Source organism: Plecotus auritus (assembly GCF_963455305.1).
Source record: "Plecotus auritus genome assembly, chromosome: 6".
Lineage (NCBI taxonomy): Eukaryota > Metazoa > Chordata > Mammalia > Chiroptera > Vespertilionidae > Plecotus > Plecotus auritus.
In genome coordinates, this window is record NC_137773.1 from 153123174 (window position 1) to 153136659 (window position 13486).

General features: G+C 39.3%; 1 protein-coding gene across 1 annotated transcript in view; it reads right to left on the reverse strand.

The window, feature by feature from the left end:
* The window catches only part of LOC308251860 (collagen alpha-4(VI) chain-like), a gene marked incomplete at both ends in the record, with an annotated part of 97408 nt that overhangs the window by 30616 nt on the left and 53306 nt on the right, over nucleotides 1-13486 (reverse strand). Inside the window, 6 exons of the mRNA XM_080675525.1 lie at nucleotides 3069-3131; nucleotides 4361-4423; nucleotides 5693-5755; nucleotides 7542-7604; nucleotides 12083-12118; nucleotides 12659-12712. Coding sequence (XP_080531651.1) covers nucleotides 3069-3131; nucleotides 4361-4423; nucleotides 5693-5755; nucleotides 7542-7604; nucleotides 12083-12118; nucleotides 12659-12712 — 342 coding nt within the window. The remainder of the gene's footprint in view (nucleotides 1-3068; nucleotides 3132-4360; nucleotides 4424-5692; nucleotides 5756-7541; nucleotides 7605-12082; nucleotides 12119-12658; nucleotides 12713-13486) is intronic.

The window sequence follows — 13486 nt, forward strand, 5'->3', positions numbered from 1 at the left end:
GGAATGCAAGGAGGTGGGGAAGGCAGAAGGAGCTTGATGGAGGTTTACCCCAGCTTCATGGGATATACACTAGACTACCTTCAAAGGATAAGGATGGAATAGGGTTTAAAGTTTTTAAAGACCATTATATAAATAAATTTGTTGTATTTTCTTTCCTTTTTAACCCCTCTTCAGCAAGATGATACCATGGGTGTAGGAAGCCCAATCACTATACAAAGTTCTCCTTGAGCAAACTTGCTTTCCTTGTAGGATAAAGGAACAATGTGAGAAGTTCCAGAATTGGTAAATCTCCAGGGATAAAGACAGATTTGGGGGGAGAAAGTTTGGGATCGAGGCAATGTAGTTTAGTGAATACATTTATATGCTGTAAACCCAGACAGGCCTGAATTTTTATTCCATTTCCAACACTACTTGTATGAGTAGCCTTAGGCAAGTTACTCAACCTCTCCAAGCTTCCGTTTCCTTATATGTTAAATGGGGATAATATTATAATCTATCTAGTATGGTTGGGAGATTAAGTGAGATCATGCATGGGAAGTCCTTAGCATGATGTCAGGCACAGAGAAAGTACCTGGTAAGTGGTCATTATTCTCTTGCTGTTGGGGGCAGTAATAGTGATGATGTTGGCCAGGGCATAGTAATGATTGTGATGGTTATGATGGTGGCAGTGATATTGGTCAAGGTAATGGTGGTGGTGGTGGTGGTGGTGGTAGAGGTAGTGGTGGTGGAAGTAGAGGTAGTGTTGATGATAATAATTATGAAAATGTTGATAATACTATAGAATCTTAGCATCTGTACATATAGACAACAAGCTTTCTGTAATAAAGAGTGAATGCAGAAACTTTTAGGCACCTTGTGCTGAATAGACAAAGACTGTACCTAAATCAAGTATATTAACTGAGAAGAAATTTTTTTTTATTTTAAGCCATTCTTATAGCTAAGAAGGAAAGTTTGAAGTCTTATTAAAATAAGATAAAGAAGATTGCCAAAAATGAATGGTAATGAGGAAAGAATGCAAATGAGGTTCATTTGCTGTTACTCTATGCAGAGCCTTTAGCATCTGTAACCCCAGAGACCTAAACTGTGCATTTTGGAGCCGTGCAACACCCTCCAACACCCCTGAAATGACACCTTCAAGAAAGACATTGCTCCTCAGCTTTGTTTGTCCCACAAAAAAAGTCAATAGAAACAAGCTTTGCTATTATTTTAAATCAGAATATTTTAATAAAGTCAAACTGTTAACTTCATTATCTGAACTGAGTGTAGATGCAAAACAATATTTGCCTTACATTTCACTTGACAGTAATCTTTTTCTATTTTTTCCTTGCCTCATTTAAGTTTAAGCTTCTGAGACCTGCTTTTATTTTCTCTCCTTGCCAACTAATGCAATTGTAGTGCTGGGTGTAAAACAGACATAGGTCCTTCCTACTGTTGATGAGGGAAATCTCAGAAATATGAGTTTCAGGAAAGACATGTTGCTGTTATCATAAAGCCCATTCCAATAAGGCATTGAATTGAAAATAGTCATAAAATAACTAATGATCTTACATTCAGTGCAATGACTAAGGTGAAAATGCATAGCCCTATCTTTGGAAGTGTTACCTGTTGAAGTAAACCTTTTTTTTTTTATTATTGTTTAAGGTATTACAAATAGTAGTACATATGTCTCCTTTGTTTTTTCCCCCAGTGACCTCCCCCCAGCCTCCCCTACCCACTGGCACTTGCCCTCACCCACCCCCCAGTGCCTTGCATCTATTGGTTGTGCTTATATGCATGCATACAAGTTCTTCAGTTGATCTCTTACCCCTCCAAATATCCCCTGCCTTCCTGCTGTAGTTTGACAGCCTGTTCAATGCTTCTTTGCCTTTATTTTTGTTCAACAGTTTATAATGTTCTTTATATTCCACAAATGAGTGAGATCATGTGGTATTTATCTTTCACTGACTGGCTTATTTCACTTAGCATAATGCTCTCCAGTTCCATCCATGCTGCTGCAAATGGTAAGAATTCCTTCTTTTTTACAGCAGCATAGTACTCCATTGTGTAGATGTACCACAGTTTTCTTATCCACTCATCTGCTGATGGGCATTTAGGCTGTTTCCAAATGTTAGCTATTGTAAATTGTGCTGCTATGAACATAGGGGTGTGTATATCCTTTCTGATTGGTGTTTCTGTTTTCTTGGGATATATTCCTAGAAGTGGTATTACTGGGTCAAATTGAAGTAAACCTTTTATGACCTTTGGTCTTCAAAGATTATGTCCTATGCTCTGGATAATCAAATTCATGTCCTTAAAAGTTTGTACCTCTCCATGGGTGCATGGAACAGAATAACAGTTCTCAGTGGGGAAGGGGGTGGAGAGAACCTGTAACATATGCATATATACATAACCATACATAACCAATGGATACAGACAATAGTGTGGGGAAGGCTAGGGTTGGGGTGGGAGTTGGATGGAGGGGGGCAAAAAGAGGGGAAATGGGGGGACTTCTGTAATATTTATAATAAAAATATAATTTTTTGAATCTTTATTGTTGAAAGTACTATATATGTCTCCTCTCTCCCCCCCCCCCCCCCCATTGATCCCTTCTAGCCCACCCTGCCCGCCCCCAGGCCTTCATCACCCTCTTGTCTGTATCCAAAGGTTATGCTTTGGTTGATCTCTTCCCACCTACTTACCCACCCCTGCCTTTCCTCTGAGATTTGACAGTCTAAGTTTGCACCTCTGATTGGCTGTCTTATTTGTTTCCCTGAAAAAAATGTTTCATTGAGCATCTCTGTATTTCTAAATGGCTCAAATACTTGTGAAACATCCTTGTCAAACATAAGAGGCTAACTGGCATTTTTCTTTTCAGTAACATGTGAAAAGACAAAATAAACCCCAAGACATCTTTGGATTCTTTACATACATGAAAAATTTAAGGCGCTTTGACTCTAGATTCACACCAGCTCTGGTGATGACATCATATTTGTTACCCCAAATATTCATGATGAATATTAGAATTTTATGTGAAATACAAACAAATACGAAATTCAATCAGGAGTCCAAAACAGAGAAACTAGACTTACTGGTTGCCCTCTTGGTCCTTGTTGACCCCATGGGCCTCTTTCTCCTGCAGCACCAAGCTCTCCCTTAAATAAAGAAGGATAAAGATGACATTAATTTTCTCCTATGAGTTTGTACAATTTTATATAGTTTTTCTTAGAAACTTTACAGTCACACTTTTAAGTCCCACTGGCATCATCCTACAGTCTAAGGTAAATATCTTCCTCTAGACTTTTATTAAATATTAAAAAACTAAAAATATAGTTAAAATTTTGGTATTGAAAATTTGCAAAACCAGGTATGCAGTCCCAGTTACAGAATTTTATATTGCTACTAGAGGCCCGGTGCACGAAATTCGTGCACAGGGGTGTGTGTCCCTCAGCCCAGCCTGCATCCTCTCCAATCTGGGACCCTTCGAGGGATGTCCGGGCAGTTGGATATCCCTCTCACAATCCAGGACTGCTGGCTCCCAACCGCTCGCCTGCCTGCCTGATTGCCCCTACCCACTTCTGCCTGCCAGCCTAATCACCCTCTAACCACTCCCCTGCCAGCTTGATCGACGCCTAACTGCTCCCCTGCCAGCCCGATTGCCCCTAACTGCCCTCCCCTGCAGGCCTGGTTGCCACTAACTGTCCTCCCCTGCAGGCCTGGTCACCCCCAACTGCCCTCCCCTGCTGGCCCGGTCACCCCTAGTTGCCCTCCCTTGCCAGCCTGGTTGCCCCTTATTGCCCTCCCCTGCCAGCCTGGTTGTCACCAACTGCCCTCCCCTGCCAGCCTGGTCACCCCCAACTGCCCTCTCCTGCAGGCCTGATCCCCCCCAGCTGCCCTCCTCTGCTGGCCCGGTCACCCCTAACTGCCCTCCCCTGCTGGCCTGATTGCCCACAACTGCCCTCCCCTGCCAGCCATCTTGTGGCAGCCATCTTGCGTCCACATGGGGGCAGCCATCTTTGACCACATGGGAGCGGCCATCTTTTGTGTTGGAGTGACAGTCAATTTGCATATTACTCTTTTATTATATAGGCTGGCTTTTTCTAGGTGTGACTGTGTGAATCTGCATTTATGGTGAATGCATATACTTACCTACCTATTGATATGTCCTTGTCTACTGATCCAAGGGACCATCTATTCATCTTTCTCTGTGTCTGTCTATATGTCCTTCCTTCTCTGTATCCATCTACCCAACTATAAGGTAATGAACAGTCACTATCATCACCAACCACATCAGAAACACATGCTGGAAATGATCACATAAGGAGAAATTCATATAGGAAAACCCTAGTTGCAATCCAGAAAGAATATATTCTCTAACATTTACCTTCATTCCTCTTGGTCCAGCTTTTCCTTTTGAACCATTTGGCCCTGGGGGTCCAGGATTCCCCTGTAACAAAACCATGACCAAAATCACCTAAAGAGCCACAAAGTTAAATATCTGATTCCCTTGTTGTTATTGAAATGGTTTGGAAGTGGTAATATGCTCATGAATCCTCTTTAATGCAATTAATTTTATCCTCCAACATAGAAAATGAATAATATACACATTTTACCTCAGTTGGGGAATGGGATAGGGAAGTAAGATGTTCTGTGCAAGAGGCCATGTCTACCACATACCAAGAATTGAAGGAACTACCTGGCTATTCAAGGGGAAAACACCGTTTGATTAAGAGGTCGGGAAGTCAAATGCTGGGACTTTTACCCTTCCCAAATAGAAAATATTATCAAATGAGAATGAAAATAATGCGATCAGTTATGGGGCTAGAATTTCCCAACCAAGAAAGAGAATGAGGACAAAACTAGGGCTTAGGCCAGGGGTGGGCAAACTTTTTGACTCGAGGGCCACAATGGGTTCTTAAACTGGACCGGAGGGCCGGAACAAAAGCATGGATGGAGTGTTTGTGTGAACTAATATAAATTCAAAGTAAAGGAGCAGAGGGGAGAGCAAGAGAACCCTCCGCTCTTTCGGCTCCGCGGGCCGGACAGAATAGCCGAACAGGCCGGATCCGGCCCGCGGGTCGTAGTTTGCCCACAGCTGGCTTAGGCCCTCCTGGAGCTGCTATCTTAAATCTCTGGATACTCTTATCCCTCACATAAATCAGGCTGCTCAGGTTTAAGGTATCTCAAATGCTTCCTTCCTTAGATGCCCTGATCTGGTCTGAACCTTCTATGAACCACCGGGATATTTTATGGGTTGTAGAACAGGTACTAGAGAGACATAAGTTAGAGGCCAGTTCAGCCTCTTACCACCCAGATGACAAGTAATTTAATCCCTTTGAGCCTCAGTTTCCTCATCTATAAAACTGGGATAGTAATGCTTCTTTATATGCTCTTGAGGAGTAAATTAGCCACTCATTCCCCTTTTATACTATTTTGTTGTTGTTTTTGCACCATAGGCAAGTACGAGCTTATGTTACACACCCCTGAGGTTCAAATCCAATCTCATTCCCACTATATACTTGGAGTAGAAGGGGGCATATACCTGATGATCAATGTCTACTATATCAAATTAGCTTATTTCTAGAAATTTCTGATGCCCACAGATCCCAGAAAAAAACAGTGTGGCTTTATGTTATTTGTCCAGGAACACTCAGGTGTATGAACTGGCCATTGTAAATAAGCAGCTGTGTTGCAACTTTTCATTTTCCAAACCTACCCGAGAACCCGGTAAGCCCTTTTGTCCAAAAGTTCCTGGTGGTCCTTGCCTTCCTCTTTGCCCCTGGTCCAAAGATAAAATTAAAATTCAACCGATTTTTACAGAACTACATAATTTTTCCCATGTAACCACAAAATCATCTTGGATGCTGATGGAAGCACCAATTAAGGTGTCCTGGCCCATCACTATCTCATTTATTACCTTTTAATCAAGCAGCACTTGTACTCTGGAGCACCCCCCGGTACACTTACTCCAAACTAATTCCAACTGAAGCACAGGATGTGAGTCCTCAGCACCTGTATTTTTTAACCATCTCTCCAGTTGAATCTGGTGAGTACTAAAGTTTGAGAACATTGCTTTTATATTTCAATTCACCCAACTAATTTTAAATCTTAAAAGGGGAATGAGAAAAACTGTAAGGATAGTGATCTCCTTTGAAAACTCAACCTTTTCCTTATATATACACAAGTGCTAAACAAGAAATTGCATTCTGACTTTATCAAGAACCAAAAGTACACTTAAGTGACTTAATCTCACTGGGCACATTGCTGGAGAGTTGCTCGTTTCCTCCCCAATCTATTTTACTTTACTGATTTCTGACACTTTAATTTTTTCCAGCTTTTCTGAGAAATGTTTTCCTATTAGAAGCATTGATCATGGCTTCTATCCTCCTGCGTGAAGTATCGAATCACCTCTGTGGGTATTGAATCATACCCACATGCCAGTGGGAAGTAAGAATTAAGGAGAGGTTTTATCGATTATCCGGCTCATGGTTCACCACACAACCTGCTCCCTTTGCACTCAGCAGTATCATACAGTGAATATAAAAGAGAAGGCCAGGGAACAGTAGCAGGAGGTCCACATTTGAAATGAGCCAGTGATTTAAAAAAAAAAAAAAGAGGCAAAAGTACATCTCTCAGTGGTTTCCCCAGTGTTCAGACACTATTTTCTATTAAATACAATCTGTAATTACACATTGATTACCCACTTCTTCCTTTAGTATCTTTGTCAAGTGGAAAAAGGACAGAAATCTTCTCAAATTATCTTCTGACATTCATAAGATCTTTTAAAGTTAATGAGAATGATTCAATGTGTTAGTAAAATTTGATGTGTTTAAGTTCTTCCACTGAGGATACTTTGAAACAATTTGACTTTTAAAAAGAAAGATGTAGAGAGCATTCCAGAAGTGGAATGAGGAATTTAGGTTAAATTTAGAAGATTCCAAAAGAACTGATGAGAAGTTTAAATTTCTAGTTATCACAGAATAGTTTACAAAAAAAAACCCTAGTAGACTGAACTTGAGGGCAAGATCCTTGCCTTAATGGTCTGAATGTCCCAGGCCTTATTAGCAAAATGCCCTGTGTATAATATATACTTCATAAATATGTTGCTGATTTTTCCTGCCACGATGAATACACATTTAATGAATTAAATATGTTTTGAGTTATCTGAATAGGCAGTAATTAAGAGGAGAGAGTTATATCTATACTTCCTGAGTCTGAATCCCATCTTTACCACTTATTAGCTGTGTGATATTGGCCAATTTACCTAACTTCTATATCCCCCTCCATTTCTCCCCTGTAAAATGGGGATAATAAACCCCCACTGAAGAATTTAATGAGTTAGCACAAGAGTGTAGGGCTGTATCTAGGACATAATAAGAGCTCCATAAATATTAGCTATTGGGGTTTAACCTGCCCAGAAGAGAGGCTATATAATTTGCTTGAAGAGGCCCTGAAAGGGTGATATCCAAGGCCATTGTGATATATGTTAAATCCCTATCAAAGAATCTAAGTTAACATTTTAAACAAATACCCTTTAGCATTAGAAACAAGTTCACTGATACCACCTGTGAGCCTGGATACCCAGGTTCTCCTTGGTAACCGCCTTCACCAGATCCTCCACGCAGACCCTGTCAGAATGAATAAGACTTAGTGAGTTCCCGGGGCATCTTTAGTGTTCCTATTGAAGGCAGCCTCCCCTGCAAGATGTCACCTGAAAGTCACAGGAAAAAGACAAAAAAAAAGAGTTCACTGTCTGTGCTCAGTCCTCTTAGGATGTGGAGTTGGAGAGAAATAGGGGCGGGAGTTCGCTTATGTTGGGAAAATGTAAGGCCAGGTCCTTACTCTTTCCCAGGCTTTGCACATGTCCTTCCAATGACTCAGCTAGTGATGGAAGCAAAAATACTTTGTTTAAATTACTCAAATTCCCATTTTACATAATAACTGGTTACTAGAAAGCCCATCCATTCCTTTTAAGGAATGTGGGCTAAATGCCGACTTGTGTTAAGGACACTTATCCCATGTGAGGAAACTCAGAATGCTGAACACAAACAATGAGTGTGACATTCTGGAACAAAAGCCATAAAGCACATAGAAAACTAGCAAAAAAACTGGATTAAAAAACTTATAAGTTCTTAGAGCATTAACCTAGTTCTCTAGGCAAACGGTGAGCTGTTAAAATGATTCATCTGATAACTGGTTTAATTTCTCCTTCAAATTAATATTTTCTGCTCTACAGAAAAGATACACTTTCCAAGATTGAGGATAATGCCCTCAATGTAAATTATTCTACCTTTTTTTTTTCTCATGTTGACTAGGCTATTGGTTGATTATTCATAGATTTGCAAAGAGAAAAAATCTTAAACTCAGGATTAATCAATAGGTAGATCAATTACTTATGCTTCTTAAGTTTTTAAAACTATTCAGATAAATGAGAAGCACTTCTATTAATCATTACTATTTTATTACTCTACACTTCAAGAGTTTATTTATAGACTTATAAATATGAACCAAGTTTTAAAAGGCATGAAGCTAGAAATTTTGAAACAGGTCTTAAAACGTTGCCTAATTTGCACATTACATTAGTGACATTTATAATGCAACACTTCTAAAACAATGTGACTCCATATAGCAAAGCTCAGACTCTTTTATTATAATTCCATGCCCATATATTTATATTAAGAAATCATTTCAGCAAAGCAAAAGCAAGAACAAAACAAAAAACCTAAAATACAGTTTTTCTTTACATCACTGATGATATGTAACAAGATAGAAATCACCTGATAGCTTAGTAAATCATCTTTCTTTAACAGAGTAAGATATAATGTATTAAAATGATAATAGAAAGATTTGGAAACATAGAAAAGCAGAATATAAAATAGTATGTACATTATAATAGCCCCCTTATTATTTATGCAAATAAAGGAAACAGAAACATGAAAATAATTGCAGGAGGGTGGTAGGTTTTTGAACATTTAAAAAATTAATGATATTTTTAATTTTATCATATTTAACAAATTAAGGTTTTCCCTTATTGCCAAAATATAATATTTTCCATAAATAAAATCTCATTTAGAATTCCATTTTATTAGGCATCTTGCAAAAGCCAGAATGTCTAATTTCATAGACAGTAATAAGCCATATTTTCCCAAAGCCCAGGGAATGTTGTAATTTAGAGTTCGGTGCTTCTATAAGCTATGTTCTTCCAATAGTATTGGCTGATCTTAAGCAACTTACAGTCTCAAAACTTAAATGAGTCTACTTGACCAATGCTCCAACATTGGTTATCTAGCAAACTATTGACATGTTGAATAAACATATTAACCCTGGAGTTTACAAGTATCTCTCTCTCTTTTTTTTTTAATCAAAGCTTCCATAGGAAAAAGAGCAAACAATATTCATAAAGATTATAATGTATTAAAGGGAGCAGCTTCCCATTAGAGACAGCAGTTTGCACACATTTTTCTCTGCTTCCAAAATGAGAGGTTGCTGTTCAAAAATGTCCCAATAAGAAAACAGTACAGAGGCCCCGAGAGCAATCAGTCCTGATGAAAGCAGGAGGACAGATGGCCCAGCAAGAAGCAATCCCAGAAAAAGAAACCTCCCATGTTTGAATATCTTGGGAGGTTGTCAGTTTTGTGAAAGAGCTTTATGATGAACTAGTAAAATGCTCATAGAACACAAAGCAAATGGGGAGAAAGGGTGACTCGGGAAACACAAGTTATATAGCTGTAAATATTGACCTAGTCATTATATGAACAATGACTGAATTGATCAAAATTAGAGAAAAGAAGTTTATTGCAAGGATAAGTTGGGAGAAAGTGTATAAAGAAGGAGACAGGTTAAGAAAAATCTTTATCCTTCACAGTAGGAAATCAAACAAAATAAAACAGAAACAGACCCATAGATATAGAGAACAAATTGATGGTTGCCAGAGGGATGGAGGGTAGGGAGATGGTGGAAAAGGTGACGTGGGATTTATAAAAGAAAGAAAGAAAGGAAGAAAGAAAAGCCAATACTTAATTATCAGAGAAAAATGAAATAGTTCTTCCTACTGCACTGCTTAAAACTCAAGAAATTGCCTTATAGAATTAATCTTGTATCAAGCAAGGTTTACCACATAAAAGTGGAGGCAAAACTCTTCAGTAGATTCCATCAACAAGAAATCAGAGGTCCACAATACATTATAACCTAAAGGGCAGCCTGAACAAGAATCTGCCATACACTGAAAACCCAATGTATCTATTTTACAATAAATTTATCATAATAGTACATTTATTTAAGTTCAGAGAACTAGAGAAAGGGGGTTAGAAAAACAAAATTTTCTTTACTCTTGAGTATAAAAAGCTTCAAGAGCTTAGAGAAGTCTTGGTCAGGGTCTAGCTATGAAAAATACGATAAAATATACCACAAATGAATCCACAGTAAGAACCTGAAGGGGAACATATTCTGATTCAGGAACATACTGTGTAAATTAAGGTCTAAATTCCAGTCAACAAAGGATAAAATGAAAGAAAGAAATCAATCAATAGAAAAACATCCAAAACTGAAAATCAAGAAATAGCAAAGTAAACACATCACTTAGAAAAAAGAAGGCAAAAATACTGGAAGGAAAAATCCAAAGATATGAAAGTGAGTGCTCCTGAAGATCTGTGAGTCAGGAACAAGGGGGAAGAATGAGCAGAGAAATGGTTTCCATTATAAGCTTGAGAGTGCAAGTTGACTTTAAAGTTAGGCACAGGCTTGGCTCTGATTTAAATTAAATAAAAAAGGAAGACATAGGAGATGGAGTGATGTAGAAAATCAAAAATAAGCAAGACCCAACTGAGTAGAGGACCCACTGTTCAGGGATTTAGGTAAACTACACATAGCATCATAAAAAAATTAAATAATTCAAGAGCAGGAAATTCGTGCCTCGAGCCACTAAATTTTCTCCAAAAATATAGCTTAGTCTATTACAGTCTCTTTCTGTCTTTTTGGCGATAAAAACAATGGGATAAAATTATATTTCAAGACATTATTTAATTTATAACTGTTAAGATTTAACTAATAGCACAAAGATTATCTAAGAATTTATTTCAAATCCTAAACATTGTTTAAAAGAAATAATATTTTAGTTGGTATCAACAAAACTTGTTTGGATTTTTTAAGACTTGGGATTTATCAGTATCCATGCTTTTTCAACATTTTTGGTTTACAGACATATGAGTCCCATTACCTATGTCCTTACCCTACAGACACCACACATTCTCTCTCTCTCTCTCTCTCTCTCTCTCTCTCTCTCTCTCTCTCTCTCTCTCTCTCACACACACACACACACACACACACACACACACACATTCACCATTCCCAGGCTCACAGGTGACATAAGTCAATTTCTGACTTCTCCATGAGAATACTAGAAACATGAGAATACTAGAAACAAAAATGCCAGAATAGTATGACAAGACTATGTTAGAGGTAAATCGACACAATAACCTTAACTCTTATTTCCAAGAGCATTCTGATATTTGGTTTCGAATCCTATCTCCACCAACTATTAGTATAGTAATATGTGTGGCCTCTGACATATTACTTTGCTAAACCTACATATTATTTCCTCTCTATAAAAAGTAAGATGCTTATAACTCCTAGGGCTTTAGAAAGGTTTACATGAGATAATATAAATAAAGGTCTAACACAGTGACTGGTGCTAGATAAATGCTTAGTACAATACAATTTCCACGGATATCCCCGCATCCCACCCTCAAATCACATCATTTCCCCTTTGGAAATAGTAAAACTCAATTTTTTCCCTTTAGTTTGTGACTATGAGATCCCCTTATACATTCATAGGAAGTCTTCTTTAAATGGAAAAATCAGAGGTAAAAGCTATTCTCTAAGGTATCAGCTTATTTTCAATCTAAATGAAATATTATAGCAAGCTAGAGGGAGCAGAGAGGAACCATATAAACTTTCCTGTCTCCATGGAAAAGGTCCCCATGGAAATTTCCCAGAGATCCTCATGCAGCCTCAGACAGCCCAACCAGCACTCCCCTTGACCTCAGACAGAACTACTTAACATGCCATAGGTATGGAACAAGAAGCAATTCTTCCAGAATGCACTGACCTTCAATCCTGGCAGACCTTGTCTTCCTCTTGACCCCTAAGAATAGAAATGAAGATCTTAGAGAAGAAAACAGCCAATTTTCACCCCAGCCATCTGCTCTCTGTTGGAGAGTGGGAATTTTTGCCCATTCCAGAGAGGCCGTGGACTATGTCCCAGATAGAGTTGTCAGTGCTGACACCAGGCCAGGCCTTGAGATACGGTCTCACGGCCCCTTCCCAGCATGTAGGCCTTCTTTCATAGATCACTGTCAGCTTTCTGAAGAACAGGATGACCCTGTAAATAACATGGTCGTCAATGGCATGATCCTGATGTTGCTTAGGAAAAACTGTTTTGTCTTGGGTTACTTGTTCTGCAAAAACAGGATGTGGCTAATGTGCTTAAAAGTGGTCCTGCACAAAGGGTCGGGGCTGCTCTCTGGACTCCCTGCATGGAGAGAGAGGAGTCACCGGCCGGCTAATAAAGGCTTCCTAAATTTTAATTTGGTCTGGACTCCAGTGGTCATTCACTCGTGTTCGCTCCACAACACTCTCTTCCACAGAAGCATGTGAAGTACATCCCATGAGCAGTTATACCTACCTGAGGACCAACATTTCCGGTTTCCCCCTGAGGGCCATCATAACCAGAACTTCCCTGAAAAGTAAAAGTAAAGGGAAGATTAGTATAGATATCTGTATACTTTTTCATTTATTCTCTAGACATGGGCTGTCCAATACAGAAGCCAGTAGCCACATGTGGCTATTAAGTTTAAATTTAATTTAAATTTTAGTTCCTCAGTTACACTAGGCACATTTCACATGTTAAGTAACTCCATGTGACTAGCGGCTACCCTAGTGGACAGCACAGATATATATATGATCTCAGAAAGTTCTATTGGTCAACACTCCTTTAGAATGCTGTCTTACTTCTGGTGCTTTAAAATATTCATGTTATAGGCATCTTTCCCCAAAGATTGTTCATTTGACAACTCCTCAGGGTTCACCATGTTGAGACAGTACTCATACATATTCTCCAGCAAGCCATCCTATCTAATAAAAGGGTAATATGCAAATTAACCATCACTCCTTCACAAATATGGCAGTGCCCATAGCCACAAGATGGCGACACCCAGTCCTCTCAGCCCTGCTGGAGTCCCCCAGTCCCAGGGGGGCAGCCGCTGAGAACGGGCAGTGTGAACAGCCTGGCAGAATGCTTGCTTCGTCACCGTGGTGACAAGGCAAGCATTCCACCCCGGCCACGGAGGGCCTCTGGGCAGTGGGCACAGAGCGGCCAGGCTCCGCAGAGAGCTACTGGCGCACGGATTCATGCGCAGGGCTACTAGTGCTTAATATTTGAAAAATACTAGCACTTCCCTTTCTACCTGCATCCTATAGGGTACAGAGTGGCAGACAGAAACAGAAGGTAGAA